Source organism: Leucoraja erinacea, unplaced genomic scaffold (genome assembly GCF_028641065.1).
Source record: "Leucoraja erinacea ecotype New England unplaced genomic scaffold, Leri_hhj_1 Leri_175S, whole genome shotgun sequence".
NCBI classification, from domain to species: Eukaryota; Metazoa; Chordata; class Chondrichthyes; order Rajiformes; family Rajidae; genus Leucoraja; species Leucoraja erinaceus.
Window position 1 is genome coordinate 142,859 of NW_026576067.1, and position 21,181 is coordinate 164,039.

The 21,181-nt window shown below is 46.6% G+C and overlaps 1 protein-coding gene across 1 annotated transcript in view; it reads left to right on the forward strand.

Annotated features, from left to right (window-relative positions):
* The first annotated feature begins 2,011 nt into the window (after positions 1–2,011).
* LOC129716153 (CD99 antigen-like protein 2) overlaps positions 2,012–21,181 on the forward strand; it is a 71,972-nt gene continuing 52,802 nt past the window's right edge. The window contains exon 1 of the mRNA XM_055666029.1: positions 2,012–2,353. Coding sequence (XP_055522004.1) covers positions 2,293–2,353 — 61 coding nt within the window. The 5' untranslated portion in view covers positions 2,012–2,292. The remainder of the gene's footprint in view (positions 2,354–21,181) is intronic.

Sequence of the window (21,181 nt, forward strand, 5' to 3'; positions counted from 1 at the left end):
CTATCGAAAATTCCTCCTTGTCTCCTTTCTAAAGGTACGTCCTTGTATTCTGTGGCTCTGCCCCCTGATCCAAGCCAACGTGAAGTGTTGCTGGAGTCAGTAGAAGGGAGGTTTTCTTGGGCAGCTTACACCCCAGCGGTATGAACATTGACTTCTCTCATTTCAAGTAGCCCTTGCTTTCCCTCTCTCTCCATCCCCTCCCCATTCCCAGTTCTCCCACCAGTCTTACTGTCTCCGACTACATTCTATCTCTATTTGCTTTGTTGTGATCTTCTCCCAGCGAACCAAGATCCATTCTACATTTTTCTTGGACTCCATTCCCTTTGTCCTGTTTTCCCACCTTACACTTCATTATCTATGTATACCTCCCTCTCCCCTGCTGTTTAGTTGATTTTAGTTTAGTTTAGAGATTCAGCTTGGAAACAGGCCCCTCAGCCAACTGAATCTGCATTGACCAGAGATCCCTGAACACTATCACTATCCTATACACACTAGGGACAATTTACAATTTTTACCGAAGTCAAATTAACCTACAAACCTGTACGGCTTTGGAGTGTGGGAGGAAACCGGAGCACCTGGAGAAAACCCACGCACGTCACGGGGAGAACGTACAAACTCCGTACAGACAGCACCCGTAGTCTGTATTGAACCCAGGTCTAAGAGGCTGAGGAGCTAAGGTCAGCAACACTGGGCTGCACAGTGGCGCAGTGGTAGAGTTACTGCCTTACAGCGCCAGAGACACTGGTTCAATCCTAACCATGGATGCTGTCTCCCCCAAACCACGTGGGTTTTCTCCGGGTGCTCCGGTTTCCTCCCACACTGCAAAGACGTACAGGTTTGTAGGTTAATTTGGCTTAGGTAAAAATTGTAAATTGTCACTAGTGTGTGTAGGATAGTGATAGTGTTCGGGGATTTCTGGTCGACCTGGATTCGGTGGGCTGAAGGGCCTGTTTCCATGCTGAATCTCTGAACTAAATTATACAAAACTAATATTTCAACGCTTTCAAGAGAGAGCTAGACAGGGCTCTTAAAAATAGCGGAGTCAGGGGATATGGGGAGAAGGCAGGATCTGGGTACTGATTGGGGATGATCAGCCATGATCACATTGAATGGCGGTTCTGCCTCGGGCAAAAGGTATCGTAGTATAAGGAGCAGAATGTCCAGGTTTTGCAACAGCTTCTTCCCTCCGAGCCATCAGATGCAACGAAATTTCATTCAGAATTTCATTTATTGATGTAATTCTGAATGACAATAATTGATTGTTGATTGATGGCCTACTCCTGCACCTATTGATTGAAGATGATGATTGAAGGGCAGCATTGACATGGCCTACTCCTGCACCCATTCGGCCATTGTCTAATATGCTGAAATAGACGGCCCTTTGAGCCTGCAAAAAATCATGCTGGAATAACTCAGCCCGTACCTGCAGATCCCCTTGGCAGCATTGAACTACCCTCTGTGGCAGAGAAGAGATTCATCTCTGGTCTCAAAAGGATTTCCCCCTTAAACGTGACGCCCCCCAACATTCTCTGCATTAGCCTTCAAGAATTTTGTAAGTTTCTGATCCCCTCTCAATCTCCTAAACTCTAGAGAGTATAAACCAACTGAGTCTTTCTTCATAAGCAGCCTGACATTCAGTCTGGTGAACCTTCTCTGCACTCCCTGGCAATAATGTCCTTCCTCAGAGGAGACCAAAACTGTACGGGGGGGTCTCACCAAGAGTAGCAGTAGAACCTGGCTTGTCTTGCTATGAAAGCCACATGCCATGCAGCATTTTTGTGTCAAGAGAGGGGGGGGAGAGAGGTTGGCTTGTTTGATGATGGGTGGAGAGAGGGTGGGGTCGGTTTGCGGGGACTGCAGAAACCTCATGTGGTGAAACCCTGCCTCTTATGCCAGCCAGCGCCCCAGAGAACACAGGGCGATTGGCCAGGCCAGATGCAACTATTGGAAAACAGAGCTGTCAGTGAAAGAGAATGACATGAGACGGTGACTCACACACACACACACACCCTCACTCACTTTCAGCCAAAGATCCTATAGGCAGAGCAGGATCTTTGCTTTCAGCGAGGCAGTCTGTCTGTGTTACAAGTCTATGCAGTCTGCAGTCGGCGGGCACGACCAAATCGCTCTATATTTCGCTGTTTTTTGTTCGGGGGAAGAAAAAAAAAAGTTTTTCCTGCCTAGCTTGGCTGCATTCGTGCCTTTTGATTGAAGGGAACAATTTTAAAGTCGCCGACCCGAAAGAGCGAAAACTTTCTTTTGTAAACTCGGAGCAAACTTTTTCAATAAACGATGTCGCGTGTAAGAAGTATCTTATTCCTCGGGCTGGCGATTATCTTCGTTAGGACCAAAGGTAAGAATTGTTAGTTTAAAAAAAAAAATATATATATATATAGTGTTAGTTTGTGAGTGTTAATGAGGTTTTTAAAACAAATCTTGGAGCGTTAAAACTTTTTTTTTTCAAGCAGCTCTTTCTAAGTGCTTTTTTTTTGTTCTTTAAAAAAAAAAGGCCTCTCAACTAAAACTCCTGAGCGGCCGTGACTGGGTGGACGTGATTTTCTAAATACCTTCATCTGAAAAAGGTGTTTTTTGAATTACTTGCGCCGGTTGCAACTAAGGGCGGTGGCGGAGTAGTTGCTGGAACGCACCAGCAGCGACTTCTAAGAGTTGTCTTCGATCTCTTTGTGATGGTTTGTGACTTGCCTTTTGTGGAGCATGTGTGTGTGAGTGGATCTCCTCTAATAAAAGCAACGGCTTGGAGCACTAGTTAGTGAAGGAGCTTCTCTGAACATGTTTTCACCCTTATTTATTGCACCACAGAAATGCCTCATTAAGTTGTATTACAGCAAACATTACTTCGAGAGTCGAGATTTTATTTGTCATGTATATCCCGAAACTGAACAATGAAATGTTTGCTTCCAGAAGCTCCACAGATACTGTAAACATAGTACACTGTAAAACCCCACCCACAATAAACATAGTAACATAGAAAATAGGTGCAGGAGTAGGCCATTCGGCCCTTAGCTTCCAGAAGCTCCACAGATACTGTAAACATAGTACACTGTAAAACCCCACCCACAATAAACATAGTAACATAGAAAATAGGTGCAGGAGTAGGCCATTCGGCCCTTCGAGCCTGCACCGCCATTCAATATGATCATGGCTGATCATCCAACTCAGTATCCTCTTGTACCTGCCTTCCTCCATACCCCCTGATCCCTTTAGCCACAAGGGCCACATGTAACTCCCTCTTAAATGTAGCCAATGAACTGGCCTCAACTACATAAAAACATAGAAAATAGTTGCAGGAGTAGGCCATTTGGCCCTTCGAGCCTGCACCGCCATTCAATATGATCATGGCTGATCATCCAACTCCGTATCCTGTTGTACCTGCCTTCTCTCCATACCCCCTGATCCGTTTAGCCACAAGGGCCACATGTAGCTCCCTCTTAAATATAGCCAATGAACTGGCCTCAACTATCTTCTGTGGGAGAGAATTCCACAGATTCATCACTCTGTGTGAAAAATGTTTTTCTCAACTCAGTCCTAAAAGACTTTCCCCCTTGTGATTAAACTGTGACTAACAGTTTAAGAAAGAACTGCAGATGCTGGAAAATCGAAGGTACACCAAAAATGCTGGAGAAACTCAACGGGTGCAGCAGCATCTATGGAACGAAGGAAATAGGCAACGTTTCGGGACGAAACATTGCCTATTTCCTTCGCTCCATAGATGCTGCTGCACCCGCTGAGTTTCTCCAGCATTTTTGTGTACCTCAAACTTTGACTTCTTGTTCTGGACTTCCCCAGCATCAGGAACAATCTTCCTGCATCTAGCCTGTCCAACCCCTTAAGAATTTTGTAAGTTTCTATAAGATTCCCCCCTCAATCTTCTAAATTCTAGCGAGTACAACAACAGCAAACAAAGTCCAGTTTAAAAGTGAGTATTTATGTATGTACTTAATCTAAGAACCACTGTTGTATAACGTTAGTGCCTCCACCAATGTAAAGCACTTTGGCCAAGGAGAGTTGTTTTTTAAATGTGCTATAGAAATAAAAGTGACTTGACTTGACTTATTAAAATAAACCACGTTTCACAGGTCATAGGAGCAGAATTAGGCCATTCGGCTCATCGAGTCCACCCCTATCCTTTCCCTCTCAATCCCATTCTCCTTCCTTCTCCCCGTAGCCTTTGATAATGTTACTAAACAAGAATCAATCAACAGAAACAGACTGATGTAAAGTTCTGACAAAATCTATGTAGTTTGGAGCTTTTTTTGGAGGTTGCAGTGTTTAATAGCCTGATGGCTGCAGGGAAGAAGCTGTTCTTGAAGCTGGATGTTACAGTTTTCAGGCTCCTGTACCTTCTTCTCGATGGCAGGAGTGAAATGAGTGTGTGGCCAGGGTGGTGTGGGTCTCTGATGATGCTGGCTGCCACTTTGAGGCAGTGACCCCTGTAAATCACTTTGATGGTGGGGAGTGATGGACTGGGCAGCGGCGGTCTTCTTCACCCCTGGGAATTCGAGTTGCCGAACCAGGCCAGTGATTCAACCGGCCAATATACTCTTTGCTGTACACTGTAGAAGTTTAGAAGGATGAGGGGGCTATCTTATTGAAACATATACAATTATAAAAGGACTGGACAAGCTTGATGCAGGAAAAATGTTCCCAATGTTGGGCGAGTCCAGAACCAGGGGCCACACAGTCTTAGAATAAAGGGGAGGTCATTTAAGACTGAGGTGAGAAAAAACTTTTTCACCCAGAGAGCTGTGAATTTATGGAATTCCCTGCCACAGAGGGCGGTGGAGGCCAAGTCACTGGATGGATTTAAGAGAGAGCTAGATAGAGCTCTAGGGGCTAGTGGAGTCGAAGGATATGGGTAGAAGGCAGGCACGGGTTATTGATTGTGGACGATCAGCCATGATCACAATGAATGGCGGCGCTGGCTCGAAGGGCCGAATGGTTCCTCCTGCACCTATTTTCTATGTTTCGATGTTCAAGAAAGTACAGTGGCGCAGCGGTAGAGTTGCTGCCGGAGTCCCAGGTTCGATCCTGATGACGGGTGCTGTCTGTACGGAGTTTGCACGTTCTCCCCATGACCGCTTGGGTTTCCTCCCACACTCCACAAAGTTGCACAGGCTTGTAGGTTAATTGACTCTGGTGAGATTTAAAATTGTCCCTAGTGTGTAGGATAGTGCTAGTGTGTGGGGCGCTCGCTGACTGGCGAGGACTCGGTTTCTGCGCTGTATCTCTAATGTATCTTCGTTGACGGACCAAATCTCTTCAATCTTCTAAGGAAGTAGAGATATTGATGGGATTTCTTTATGATTGCATCAGAGTGATGGGTCCAGGATTGATCTTCAGAGATATGCACACCCAGGTATATGAAGTACTGGCTGCAAAGTGGCAGACAAGGACCCACAGTCCAAGGTTCATCTGCTGTTGGATATTGAGGGGCTGAGAGCATTGGGGGACGCCCTTTAAACTAGGGAAGGGATATCACACTGGGGTAGGTCCGGCAACTTTCCCACTCCCAAATAAGGGACAAAATGGTCAAAATACGGGACAAGTTCCCGACGGCAATTCGTGGACCGACTCGGCGGTAGCTGGGTGAATGATGAGTTGGCCCGGGGTGCTGGACTGTACACAAAGCCCAGCCGGCGGGCCAGCTGAGGAGTTTTGGCCCGGGCCGCGCGGCGTCACGTGCAAAGTCCGGCGCCCCATCCAACTCGTGAACCGATGATCGGGTGCCATTTCATAGAAACATAGAAAGGGTACAGACCCAGAATGTCACCTAGTCATGTTCTCCAGAGATGCTGCCTGACCTGCACTTAAGCTTAAGGATAACTCCAACACTTGAGAAGAACTTAATCTCTGGAACTCTCTGCCAGGGGGTAGTTGAGGCCAGTTCATTGGCTATATTTAAGAGGGAGTTAGATGTGGCCCTTGTGGCTAAGGGGATCAGGGGGTATGGAGAGAGGCAGGTACGGGATACTGAGTTGGATGATCAGCCATGATCATATTGAATGGCGGTGAAGGCTCGAAGAACTCTCTGCCTCCTGCACCTAATTTCTAGTTCTCTGTTTGGGTATAACCAGTTCATTGAATGTACTAAGATATTTAAAATCTTTTTACGAGTTTTGTTTTGTATGTATTTTTATTCATGGCAGGATATATATATATATCTATCTCTATCTATCTCTATCTATCTCTATCTATCTCTATCTATCTCTATCTATATATATCTATATATATCTATATATATCTATACTATCCTACACACATAGACATGAAACATAAAGTTTATTTTTTTGAACGTTTATAAAAGATGCAGACCCCGTCGCTAATTCTGACAATGGAGGAGGCCCAGGTCGGGAAGGTCAGCATGGGGAAGGGGAGTGGTTAGTGACTGGGAGCCCCAGCAGGTCTCGTCGGACCGAGTGCAAGTGTCCGACGAAATGGTCGCCGAATCAATGTTTGGTTTCCCTGATGTACAGGAGGCCACATCGGGAACACCGGATGCACTAGATGAGGTTAGAGGAGGTGTGAGAGTACCACTGTATCTCCTGGATGGAGACGAGGGAGGAGGTACAGGGTCTGGGGTTGCATCTCCTGCGGTTGCAAGGGGAAAGTCGTGTGTGTTCCATTCATCATAAGATCATAGATGATTGGAGCAGAATTAGGAGATTCGGCCCACCAAGTCTACGCTGCCATCCAACCATGGCTGATCTATCCAACCCCATTCTCCTCCCTTCTCCCCATAACCCGTTTCAATCAATCCTCCTTTTCTCACCTTGTGTTGATGTTGTGCTCCCGTTACATACAAGGGCAGCGTTGGAGTTGCTGCCTTACAGCGCCAGAGATCCGGGTTCGATCCTGACTACGGGCGCTGTCTGTACCGAGTTTGTACGTTCTCCCCGTGATCTCTCGCGAGATCTTTGGTTTCCTCCCACTCTCCAAAGACGTACATGTTTGTAGGTTAATTGGCTTGGTGTGAATGTAAAAGCTTACCTCGTGTGCGTAGCATAGTATTAATATGCGGGGATCGCTGGGCGGTGCGGACTAGGTGGGCCGAAGGGCCTGTTTCCGTGCTGTACCTCTAAAACTAAAACTAAAAAATATATATATCCTTCCATGATGTCCGTGAAGTCTAGGAGTTAAGAGTGGCAATGTTGAAAGGAGATGTGGGGGCAAGTTATTTTACAAAGAGAGTACTAATTTAGTTCACTACCTTGGTACACGTCATAATAAACTAAACTAAACCAGTGGGTGCCTGGAATGCAGTGCCAAGGGTGTTGGTGGAAGCATTCACAGTACTGGTATTCCACCAGGTAGTGCTTTGATGGCAGCCTCGCCTCCAGTCTGTCTGTCCTTTTCATCTTTTTCTTTTGTTATTTTTAGTGTGTTTAAAAAGTATGTGTTAATGTTCTCTGGTTTGTTGTATGTGGGGGGTGGGCGGGTGGAGGTTGGTGGAATTTTCTTTTCAATCTCGTACCTTGTCGGAGATGCGATTGTTTTCCGGATCGTATCTCCGGTCGCTCTGCGGCCTAACATCGTGGAGCTGGCGGCCTCGCTCGGGACTGACTTTGAGTCCCCACCGCCGGGCGTGGACTTACCATCGCAGCCGATCCCTTGCCTGGGATCGACGCTCCAACCGCGGCCTGCAGACTAACATCAAGGAGCTAATGGCAGATCAAATTTCTCCTATGTTGCAAAACATATGCTTTAGATGGGCACATGGATATGGCGGGGGGGGGGGGGGGTATGGAACATATGCAGGCAGAGGAGATTGGCTTTTTGTGTCAAGAGGACACAAAGTGTTGGAGTAATTCAGCGGGTCATTCCCGCCCGGCTGAGTTACTCCAGCACTTTACATCTTGTTGTGTTTTCACCAGCATCTGCAGTTCTTTGTTTGTAGAGATTGGCATCAACACAGATTTTGTGGGCCGAAGGGACTGTTTCTGTGCTGTGAATTTCCATGCATTGGTGGGAACAGCTGATGCTGGTTTATATCGAAGATGGATGCAAAATGCGGGAGTAACTCAGCGGCTCGGGCAGCATCTCTGCGTGAAAAGGAATGGGCGACGTTTCGGATCGGAACCCTTCTTCAGGACGTGAAGTATTCTTCAAGGTCTGAAGAAGGGTTGTGTCACCTGTTCCTTTTCGCCAGAGATGCTGCCTGTACCCCCAGCATGTTGTGTCTATCTTCTGTGCTGTTCCATGTTCTAATTTTATCAACGTTTTGAATGCTATTTAATTTCAAGTTCACTGAGTGTAGACCCAACAATTCAGCATATGACTGGCATTCCCACCATTAAATGCCTGAAGCTAAGCTTTGTATAACTCGGTTATTTGAATACTGCTTGTGGCTGAGCCTGAGCAGAGCTCATTTAGAGTTGACGTTTACGAAAGAACTGCAGATGCTGGAAAAAATCGAATGTAAAGCTGGAAAACTCAGCGGGTGAGGCAGCATCTGGAGAGAAGGAATAGGCGATGTTTCGGGTCGAGACCCTTCTTCAGACTGATGTCGGGAGGAGGCGGGGAAAAAGAAAGGAAGAGGCGGAGACAGTAGGCTTTGTGGGAGAGCTGGGAAGGGGGGAGGGGAAGGAGGGAGAAAGCTAGGACTATCTGAAATTGGAGAAGACAATGTTCACACTGCTGGGGTGTAAACCAAAGATCTTTGGTGTAAACTACCTAAGCGAAATATGAGGTGCTGTTCCTCCAATTTGCGCTGGGCCTCAGTCTGGCAATGGAGGAGGCCCAGGACAGAAAGGGAGTAGGAGGGGGAGTTGAAGTTCTGAGCAACCAGGAGATCAGGTTGGTTAGTACGAACTAACCATTTCATTTTGAGTTGACGTGGGTTTGTTGAATCAGCAGTTTGCTGGCTCTGCAGCAGTGGTTGTGTCACTGCAATCCAGCGATCATTGGTTCAAATCTTACTGGAGCAGTTAAACGTTTCATTAAAAACTGCAAATAAAAACCTCTTGAAAATGCACATTACCGACATTTATCTTGCCACATGCAATATAAAAGCCATCCGTCTTGTTTTGTTGCTCTGGGCAACAATGGCACTCTCTTCTCAGAAACCCCAGCACCAGTGGCTTCCATGTTTGCCAGCTTCTCTCTTAGTTTCAGTGGCACGGGGAAAGGAAAGGAGCACAGTGTTGAGGCACGCTCTTCACCCCAACTTCTCTACTCCATCCAAGTTTAGTTGAGATAGACACAAAGCGCTGGAGTCACTCAGCGGATCAGGCAGCGTCTCTGGAGAAAAAGGGTGGCAGACGTATTGGGTCCGAACCCTCCTTCAGTTGTATTGTATTGTATTCAAATATATTGTCATTGTCTCAATTAGAGACAACGAAATGAATTTCCCTTGACAGTCAGTATCATAAAAAATAAATAAATAATAAATATTAAAACATATTAAAAAAATAAAATAGAAATTAAAAAAAAAGCACAAACACAAAGTCCACGACACAACACAACACAACACAGTGGCACCAAGGTGAGGAAGGCACCATAGTCCTGCCAGCCTCCCCTCCGATCTTCCCAGATGTCCTTCCGAGCACCCTCAGTCGCCGCCCCGGGTGGCCCGATGTTCAGGCCCTCACGCCGGGCTGGTGGAACGCCGACGCCGATCCCCGACGGTGAACATCCTCCTCCTCAGCGGCCCGGACCTCCCGATCAGCCGCCTCCCGCTGCCGGAGTCTGCAGCTCCTGAGTCTGCAGGTCGAGCCAGGCAGAGTCACAGGACCCCGCGTTGTTAGTCAGCGCCGCCCGCGTTGGGAGCTCCGCAAACCGCAGCTCCAGGATGTCGGTGCAGCAGGTCCAGCACTCCGGACTCCAGACGGCGATCCCCAGTAAGGCATCGCCAGCCCCGCGATGTTCCAGCGCTGTCCCACCGCTGCTGGAGCTCCGGTCGATCCCGGCAGGAAAGGCCGCGCTAATCCAGGTAGGTAGGCCGCTGTGGGGGGAGGGGGGGGGCGAGGACGCGACTCGAATAATAGTCGCGTCCTCACCAGGAAGCGGCTGAAGGACGGTATTCCCCGCACCGTGCCCTCTTCCCCCACATAAAGACATTTAAAAAATCATAAAAAACACACATCAACATAACTAAAGAAACAAAAAAAACAAAAAGATACCGGGCTGTAGGTGGAGGCTGCTGACACCAGCGCCACCGGAAGTACAACACAATACAGTTTAGAGATACAGCGTGGAATTAGACCCTTCGGCCCACCGAGTCCGTGCTGACCAGCGATCACCGCAGACTAACACAATCCTGCACACACTAGTGTTTCATTATGTTCTGTCTCTATCTGGACGATACATAATGGACGATTAAAGCAGCTTTGTTTACTTGAACTTTATTGGCTTTGTGCAGTTCATCTCTCTGCCTCTGTATCCTTATCTGCAACTGGGCAATTTACAATTTTACCAGGCCAATCGGCCGACAAAATATGAGCGTATTTGGAGTGTGGGAATAAACCGGAGATCTCGGAGAAACCCCACGCAGGTCACGGGGAGAACGTACAAACTCCATATAGACAGCACCCGTAATCAGGATTAAACCTAGGTCTCTGGCCCTGTCAGGCCACTGTGGCGTCCATTTTGTTTAGTTATTGTAGTGATTTTTTTTTGGCACGGGGGAAGGAATACAACGTTGAGTCACATCCTTCATCTTGACTCCTTTTCTCCGCCCAAGTGTAGATTAGATAGACACAAGGTGCTGGAGTAACTCAGCGGGTCGGGGAACATCTCTGCGGAAACAGGATGGGCGATGATTCGGGTCGGAACCCTTCTTTAGTTTAGTTTAGAGATACATCAACGGTTTAAGCCCCTCGGCCGATGAGTCCACGCCGACCAGCGATCACCCACGCACACGTTCTAACCTACACACGAGGGGCAATTTTGGTGAAGCCAGTTAGCCAATAAACATGCATGTTTTTGGAGTGTGGAAGTAACCTGGAGCTCCTGGAGGTAACTCACATGGTCGGGGGGGGGGGGGGGGGGGGGAAGGGGGGGGGGGGGGGGGGGGGGGGGAAGGTACCAACTCCGTACAGACAGCACCCGTAGTCAGGATCGAACCCAGGCCACTGGTGCTGTAAGGCAGCAACTCTACCGCTGCGCCACCAGGTTTCCTAACTTTCCAGGTCCCACTTGGACTGGCCCATATCCCTCCAAACAATAGACAATAGATGCAGGACTAGGCCATTCGGCCCTTCGAACCAGCACCGCCATTCAATGTGATCAAACCTTCCCCATCCATGTGACTTTTAAATGCTATCGTTGTGCCTGCCTCTACCACTTAATCTTGCAGCTTGTTCCACACGCACATTATCCTAAAAGCGACAGAAACTGCTCCTCGCATTCCTTTTAAGCCTTTTCCTTCTCATCCTAAACCTATGCCATCCAGTTTAGTCTCCCTCATTCGCATGTACCAGGGCACAATGAAAAACATTTTTGTTTCGTGCTATCCAGTCAGTGGAAACGCCTACATGGTTACTACCGAGCTGTCCGGAGTGCACAGAAACATGAAAAAGGGTATAATGCTTAGTGCAAGATGAATTTCAGTAAACATAGAAACTTAGAAACATAGAAATTAGTTGCAGGAGTAGGCCATTCGGCCCTTCGAGCCTCCACCGCCATTCAATATGATCATGGCTGATCATCCAACTCGGTATCCCGTACCTGCCTTCTCTCCATACCCTCTGATCCCCTTAGCCACAAGGGCCACATCTAACTCCCTCTTAAATATAGCCAATGAACTGGCCTCGACTACCCTCTGTGGCAGAGAGTTCCAGAGATTCACCACTCTGTGTGAAAAAAGTTCTTCTCATCTCGGTTTTAAAGGATTTCCCCCTTATCCTTAAGCTGTGACCCCTTGTCCTGGACAATAGACAATAGATGCAGGAGTAGGCCATTCGGCCCTTCGAACCAGCACCGCCATTCAATGTGATCAAACCTTCCCCAGTAAAGCCCGGTTAAAGATAATCCAAGGATCTCCAATCAGGTAGAGACCCTAGTGGGTGACAGGGTGGCTCAGAAACTGTCCCTGAATCTGGAGGTGTGTGTTTTCACACATCTGTACCTCTTGCCTGAACAAGGGGTCACAGTTTTAAGGATAAGGGGGAAATCTTTTAGGACCGAGATGAGAAAAACATTTTTTTACACAGAGAGTGGCGAATCTGTGGAATTCTCTGCCACAGAAGGTAGTTGAGGCCAGTTCATTGGCTATATTTAAGAGGGAGTTAGTTGTGGCCCTTGTGGCTAAAGGGATCAGGGGGTATGGAGAGAAGGCAGGTACAGGATACTGAGTTGGATGATCAGCCATGACCATATTGAATGGCGGTGCAGGGCTGAATGGCCTACTCCTGCACCTATTTTCTATGTTTGCCTGATGGGAGAGGGGAGAAGAGGGAGTGACCGGGGTGAGACTGGTCCTTCATGATGCTGCTGGCCTTTCTGAGGCAGCGTGAATTATTGACGGAGTCAATGGAAGGGAGGTTGGTTGGTGTGACGGTGTGGGCTGTTTCCACAACTCTCTGCATTCACTGGTGGTCTTGGCTGGAGCCATTCCCAAACCGTGCTGTGATACATCCTGATCATCATCGTACTTTATCAGCCAGGTATGTTTTGCAACATACGAGGAATTTCATTTGCCAAACAGTCGTGCCAATAAAAAGCAGCAGATAAAATGCTTCCCACTTACGAAGAAGGACTGGATGTAAGGAAATAATGAGGCTGTGGTGGGACTATGATGTGTTCACCACTCTCTGCAGGAACAGGAGGTCTAAAGCAGAGCAGTTGTCATGCCAGGCTGAGATGCATCCCATCAGAATACTTTCTACAGCGCATCTAGATCCATTAGAGATGGCCCACAAACACTATCCCACACATACACACTAGGGACAATTTACAATTTTACCTAGCCGATTAGCCTACAAACCCAACGTCTTTGGTGTGGGAGGAGACCAGAGATCCTAGAGACACTGGGAGAGAACGTACAAACTCCATACAGACAGCACCCGAGGTCAGGGGTCGAACCCGGGATTCTTGCGCTCCCAGGCAGGAACTCTACCGCTGCGCCACCGTGTCACCCATTTTGTTTAGTTGTTCCACAGATCATTTTTGTTGGCACGGGGGAGGAAGGAAGGCATCGTTGAGTCACATCCTTCATGCCAACTCCTCGACTACAAACAAGTTTAGTTTAGAGAGACACACAAAGTGCTGGAGGAACTCAGTGGGTCAGACAGCATCTCAGGAGAAAAAGGATGAGTGACGTACTGGGTCAGAATTCTCTTGTTTAGTTTAGGGATACAGCGTAGAAACAGGCCCTTCGGCCCACCGAGTTTGCGCCAACCACACACACTAACCCTATCCTACACACACCAAGGCCAGTTTTACATTTATACCAAGCCACTTGGCCTACAAACCTGTACGTCTTTGGAGTGTGGGAGGAAACCGGATATCCCAGAGAGAACCAGAGTATATAACTTGTTATTAAGGATGTGACTCAACGATTGCTTGCTTCCTAACCCCGTGCCAAAACAATCTCTACAATAACTAAACAAAATGGTGGTGCAGCGGTAGAGTTGCTGCCTGACAGCGTTCGGTCCTGATTACGGGTGCTTGTTTGTATGGAAACAGAAAACAGGTGCAGGAGGAGGCCATTCGGCCCTTCGAGCCAGCACCGCCATTCATTGTGATCATGGCTGATCGTCCCCTATCAATAACCCGTGCCTGCCTTCTCCCCATATCCCTTGACTCCACTAGCCCCTAGAGCTCTATCTAACTCTCCCTTAAATCCATCCAGTGACTTGGCCTCCACTGCCCTCTGTGGCAGGGAATTCCATAAATTCACAATTCTCTGGGTGAAAAAGTTTTTTTTCTCACCTCAGTCTTAAATGACTTCCCCTTTATTCTAAGACTGTGGCCCCTGGTTCTGGACTCGCCCAACATTGGGAGCATTTTTCCGGAATCTAGCCTGTCCAGTCCTTTTATAATTTTATATGTTTCTATAAGATCCCCCACGTACAAACTCCAAGTTTGCACGTTCTCCCCGTGACCTGCGTGGGTTTTCTCAGGGTGCCCCGGTTTCCTCCCACACTTCTAAGACGTACAGGTCTGTAGACTAATTGGCTTGGTGAAATTGTAAATTGTCCCGAGTGTGTGTAGGATAGTGTTAGTGTGCGGGGATCGCTGGTCGGTGCGGACTTGATGGGCCGAATGGCCCCATTCCACACTGTATCTCTAAACTCAACCGAAGAATGATGAATCTCTTTATTGTCATTGCACATGGTACAACAACATTTAAAAGTCAATCCCACGGTGCGATTCACAAGAGCAATTTTAAATATATAAGAAAAGGTAAAAATATATACATATAAAAAAAAATTACAGATAAATAACAATAGCAGCTGAGGTAGAGCCATTCAGTTGAATGTGAGTGTTATTTCTTATTTTGCATTGTTAAGTTCACGTATGGCTATGGGGTAGAAGCTGTCTCTGAGTCTGTTTGAACGAGTTTTGAAAGACCTGTACCGTCTGCCAGAGGGCAGCAGGTGGAACAGGTTGTGTCCAGGGTGGGAAGGGTCCTTCAGGATATTGGCTGCCCTGCCAAGGCAGCGAGAGTTGAAGATGTCCTTCAGGGAGGGCGGTGGGCAGCCAGTGATTTTTTTGTGCGGTGTTGATGACCCTTTGAAGGGCTCTCCTGTCCGCTGCAGAGCAGCTGGCATACCATGTGGTTATACAGTACACCAGCACACTCTCGATGGAGCAGCGGTAGAAGGACACCAGCAGCTTCTCCTCCAGGTTGTTTTTCCTGAGGATCCTCAGAAAGTAGAGTCGCTGCTGGGCCTTCTTGGCTGCTGTGGTGGTGTTTGTAGTCCTGAAGAGTCCTGACCCAATACTTCTCCCATCCTTTTTCTCCAGAGATGCTGCCTGACCCATTGAGTTACTCCAGCACTTTGTGGGTATCTCAAGTAAACTTGGTTGGAAAAGATGAGTTGGGCTGAAGGACGTGCCTCAACATTAGTTGGGCTGAAGGGCGTGCCTTAGTTTAGTTTAGTTTAGAGATACAGCACGGTATTCTTTATGTTCTACTGAGATCGCTCCTTAATCCTTCTACATTGGTGAGGGTGTCGTTTCTTGATTGCTTAACCGACTTAAAAAGTTGCCCCTTGTGCTTTCCCAGGTATTGCTATGGCAAACACAATATGCTGGAGTAACTCAGCGGGACAGGCAGCATCTCCGGAGAGAAGGGAATGGGTGACATTCCGCGCCGGGAACCTTCTACAGTCTGAAGAAGGGTCTCGACCCGAAACGTCACCAATTCCATCTCTCCTGATGTGTTGGCTGTCCCGCTGAGTTACTCCAGCATTTTGCGTCCATTCTTTGGTGTAAACCAGCATCTGCACTTCCTCCCTGCACACATCGCTGTGGTAAACCTTTGCTGCACTCAAAGTGCTGACTTCCCCTTGGGTGGGGAGACTCGAACAACACATGTAATTTTAGCAATAGCTTTGGTCTGATTCAGAACATCATCCACATTGAAACCGATGTATCATTTGCAACCAGGCTGGTTTCTTTAGTTCGAGAGAGTCGTGAGTGTTTTATTGTTATATGTCCCGAAACAGAACAATGAAATTCTTACTTGCGGCATCAACACAGGTATGTCTGAAACATAGAAATTAGGTGCAGGAGTAGGCCATTCGGCCCTTCGAGTCTGCACCGCCATTCAATATGATCATGGCTGATCATCCAACTCAGTATCCCATCCCTGCCTTCTCTCCATACCCTCTGATCCCCTTAGCCACAAGGGCCACATCTAACTCCCTCTTAAATATAGCCAATGAACTGGCCTCAACTACCCTCTGTGGCAGAGAGTTCCAGAGATTCACCACTGAAGAAGGGTTTCGACCCGAAACGTTGCCTATTTCCTTCACTCCGTAGATGCTACCTCACCCGCTGAGTTTCTCCAGCAATTTTGCCTACCTATGTAAACATATTATTCTGTAAACGCTCAGCAAAGAAAAAACGTGAAGTTTATATTAAAAAAACTCCCAATAAATGTACAATAGTGGTGCAAAGTCAGAAATAATCTTCCCCAAGTCTATGTAGTTTGGAGCCTATTTGGAGGTTGTTGCAAAAGCCTGATGGCTGTAGGGACGAAGCTGCTCGTGAACCTGGACGTTAGACCTTTCAGGCTCTTGTACCTTCTTCCCGATGGCAGGGGTGAAATGAGAGTGTGGCCAGGATGGTGTGGGTCTCTGATGATGCTGGCTGCCTTTTTGAGGCAGTGACTCCTGTAAGATCCCTTTGACGATGGGGAGGTCAGTACCTGTGATGGACTGGGCAGTGTTGACCACTTTTTGTAGACTTCTTTGTTTGAGTTGGTGAACCAGGCCGTGAGTCGATAGGCTCTCTACCGAACATCTATGGAAGTTCAAGAGAGCATTCACTGACATACCCAATCACATCAGTTATCTAAGATAGCCACTGTGTTCAATCCTTTGTCTTTGCCATTGATTGTAGCAACAAAGCCAATACAATCTTGTAGTGTAGGAAGGAACTGCGGGTGCTGGTTTACACAAAATGGTGCAGTAACGCAGTGGGACAGGCAGCATCTCTGGAGAGAGAGGGAATGGGCGATGTTTCTGGTCTGAAGAAGGGTCTTGTTCCTTCAGAGATGCTGCCTCTCCCGCTGAGTTACTCCACCATTTTGTGTCTATCTTCAGCATATTAATCAGTTTAGTTTAATTTTGTTTAGAGGTACAGCATGGAAACAGGCCCGAGCCTGCATCGACCAGAGATCCCCGAACACTATCACTATCCTACACACACTAGTGACAATTTACAATTTTTACCAAAGTCAAAATAACCGACAAACCTGTACGTCTTCGGAGTGTGGGAGGAAACTGGAGCATCTGGAGCAAACCCACGCGGTTAGGGGGAGACAGCATCCATGGTTAGGATCGAACCGGTGTCTCTGGTGCTGTAAGGCAGTAACTCTACCGCTGCGCCACCGTGCAGCCCAGTGTTGCTGACCTTGGGTTCTCAGCCCCTTAGACCCGGGTTCAATACAGACCACGGGTGCTGTCTGTACGGAGTTTGTACCTTCTCCCTATCACCTGCGTGGGTTTTCTCCGGGTGCTCCGGTTTCCTCCCACACTCCAAAGACCTACAGGTTTGTAGGTCCATTGGCTTCGATGAAATCGCAAATTGTCCCTAGTGTGTGTAGGGCAGTGTTAATGTGCGGGGATCGCTGGTTGGTGTGGACCGAAGGGCCTAATTCCACGCTGTGTCTCTAAACTAAACTGAAGAAGACTTATGACCTGATAATTAACCCATCCGGTTTCTTCAGAAACGCTGCCTGACCCACTGAGTTACTCCAGCACTTTGTGTCCACCTAAACTAAACTTGGTTGGAGCAGCGGAGTTGGGGTGAAGGGCGTGACTCAACGCTGTATTCCTTTCCTCCTCGTGCCAAAGATAACGATCTGTGCAATAACTAAACACTAAAGGCTGCAGTGATTTAGTTGCTGCCTGACAGCGCCAGAGATCTGGGATTTATCCAGACCACAGGTGATTGTTTGTACGTTCTCCCCGTGACCTGCGTGGGATTTCTCCCAGATCTCCGGTTTCCTCCCACACTCCAAAGACGTACACGTCTGTAGGTCAATTGGCTTTGGTGAGATTGTAAATTGTTCCTAGTGTGTGTAGGATAGTGTCGTTGGTCGGCACGGACTCGGTGGGCCGAAGGGCCTTTTTCCGCGCTACATAGAAAAATAGAAAATAGGTGCAGGAGGAGGCCATTCGGCCCTTTGAGCAAGCACTGCCATTCATTGTGATCATGGCTGATTGTCCCCAATCAACATCCCGTGCCTGCCTTCTCCCAATACTCCCTGTTTAGCCCCTAGAGCTCTATCTAACTCTCTCTTAAATCCATCCAGTGACTTGGCCTCCACTGCCCGCTGTGGCAGGGAATTCCATAAATTCACAACTCACTGGGTGAAAACGTTTTTTCTCCTGCATCTAGCCTGTCCAACCCCTTAGGAATTTTGTAAGTTTCTATAAGATTCCCCCCTCAATCTTCAATATTCTAGCGCGTATTTATTAAAATAATAAAAACAGAGAAGGGACGAGGCGGCGGCCATTACGGGCGCCACACGTAAAAGTTGCGTCTTGTGCTATTCCAGGTATTACTCTGGTAAATCTTTGCTGAACTTCATCTGCTCACTAATGGTTGTGTTATGTTATTTTATTACATATGTTATCATCTGTTATTTTAGCCCCAGTTTCAGTCTGATTCAGAACTTCATCTACATTGAAACCTACGCATCATTTGCAACCACACTGTTTGTGTTAGTTCAAGGGATTCAAGAGTTTCACTGTTGTTAAACTGAGTTCTTTCAATCTAAAGTCAACTTGACTCAAACACTTGTTGCTGTTAAAATCAATTCTTTATTCAGCTGAGACTAGTCTCTTGAACCTTCCAACACAGAGCTGATGCTCTGGGGCGGGTCCAGAGAGGAGTAACTTTGATACAAACTCATGGCATTTATATAGGTATTAGACATTTCAGATACAGAGGGTATGACAAGCTAGTAACCAATCACCTGAGTCCTTCTGGTGATTTACAACATCAGTCACATGATCCCCTTCCCTGGCTTCATTACAGCCTTTGTTTGCCTGTGCTTTATAACTGTTTCAGAATTATTTTATTTCAACACAGCAAAACCCCAGTAGGCTCTTATGAAAGACCATTCCTCAAAATACAAGATACATATATAACACAATGATCACACAAGTCATACACTGTCTATACCAAGAGAAAATATATTTCTATAAATCTAAACAATTTCTATAAGTCTAAAGTGTACCTTTCTATTAAGCCAATACATTTCATAATTGGTGTTACTATAATTTTACACATTTTGAAATACCATTACCTATGTCTTTAAAACATTAATTATATAAATTTGCTGAATTACAGTTTCTAAGTTCAAAACACACATTTCCATCTCCCATCCAAAGATACATGGGTCGTAAATCTGTCAATTTACTTAATATGAGTTTGGTGCCTTTCCTGTTATCGGGAAGTAGGATTTCCAATCTCATGTACCAGGCAGAACACAAGAGACTACATCTCAGACCATTACGTCAGAATTCCATCTGCTTCAACCTTCTATAAACTACTCCCTCAATCTAATTATTTCTCAAAGCAACTATTCTTTCACTTGCATCTTATTCCTTATCACACATTATAATTGTACACAGCCAAAGCTAACTGCAGTCTATCATCTCTCAGCCTTGAATTCTCTCAAACCTAGCAAAACAAGCCATAACTCTTCACCTTTATGTCACATTCAGAGCTCAAAAATGTACCATAGAGACAGAGCAGATGGCCTAAGAAGAGGCCCCTTATTCAGCTTCCGAATCTTCAACACAAAGCCATATCAAATACAATTTTTCTTTCAGTGCTATAATTGCCCCAAACAATGACCTAAGCTAAGCAGGTTCTGGTTCAGGCCTCCATGTTTTGATTCGTCTTTGCCTGTGTGTATGTGTCTGTTTGCACTTTATTTCGGTTCAGGAAAGCTTTTAGCTTTTCTTTTGCAATTTACCTAGTTTCTATAAAAGTCACTATCCAAGCGGTTCTATTTGTATAATATTTCCTCACTGTCACAGAGAAACATAGAAAATATGTGCAGGAGTAGGCCATTCGGCCCTTCGAGCCTGCACCACCATTCAATATGATCATGGCTGATCATCCAAATCAGTATCCCGTACCTGCCTTCTCTCCATACCCCCTGATCCCCTTAGCCACAAGGGCCACATCTAACTCCCTCTTAAATATAGCCAATGAACTGGCCTCAACTACCCTCTGTGGCAGAGAGTTCCAGAGATTCACCACTCTGTGTGAAAAAAGTTCTTCTCATCTCGGTTTTTAAGGCATTCCCCCTTATCCTTAAACTGTGACCCCTTGTTGTGGACTTCCCCAACATCGGGAACAATCTTCCTGCATCTAGCCTGTCCAACCCCTTAAGAATTTCTATAAGATCCCCTCTCAATCTCCAAAACAGAACAATTAAATTCTTACTTGTAGCAGCACAAGTGATATATCAAAATATTAGGCACAAAAGCTGGAGTAACTCAGCGGGTCAGACAGCACCTCTGGAGAAAAGGAATAGGTGTCATTTTGGGTCGAGATCCTTCTTCAGCATCAGTCTAAAGAAGGGTCTTGACCTTTCGGAGTCAGGGGATATGGGGAGAAGGCAGGAACACGGTACTGGTTTGGGATGATCAGCCATGATCACATTGAATGATGGTGCTGGCTCAAAGGGCCGAATGGCCAACTCCTGCACCTATTGTCTATTGACCTGAAACGTCACCAATTCCTTTTCTCCAGAGATGCTGCCTGACCCACTGAGTTACCCCAGCTTTTTGTGTCTACCTTCAGTTTTAAACAGCATCTGCAGTTCCTTCACACAAATTAGATAAACATATTATTCTGTAAAACACATGATAAACAACAAAAGTTAAGTATAGGAGCAGGGAGGTTCTACTGCAGTTGTACAGGGTCTTGGTGAGACCACACCTGGAGTATTGCGTACAGTTCTGGTCTCTTAATCTGAGGAAGGACATTCTTGCCATCGAGGGAGTACAGAGAAGGTTCACCAGACTGATTCCTGGGATGGCGGGATTTTTATATGAAGAAAGACTGGATAGACTCGGCTTGTACTCGCTAGAATTTAGAAGATTGAGGGGGGATCTTATAGAAACTTAAAAAATTCTTAAGGGGTTGGACAGGCTAGATGCAAGAAGATTGTTCCTGATGTTGGGGAAGTCCAGAATAAAGGGTCACAGTTTAAGGATAAGGGAGAAGTCTTTTAGGACTGAGATGAGAAAAACATTTTTCACACAGAGAGTGGTGAATCTGTGGAATTCTCTGCCACAGAAGGTAGTTGAGGCCAGTTCATTGGCTATATTTAAGAGGGAGTTAGATGTGGCCCTTGTGGCTAAAGGGATCAGGGAGTATGGAGAGAAGGCATGTACAGGATACAGAGTTGGATGATCAGCCATAATCAATATGAATGGCGGTGCAGTTTCGAAGGGCTGAATGGCCTACTCCTGCATCTATTTTCTATGTTTCTATCTATCCATCTATCCATCTATCCATCTAT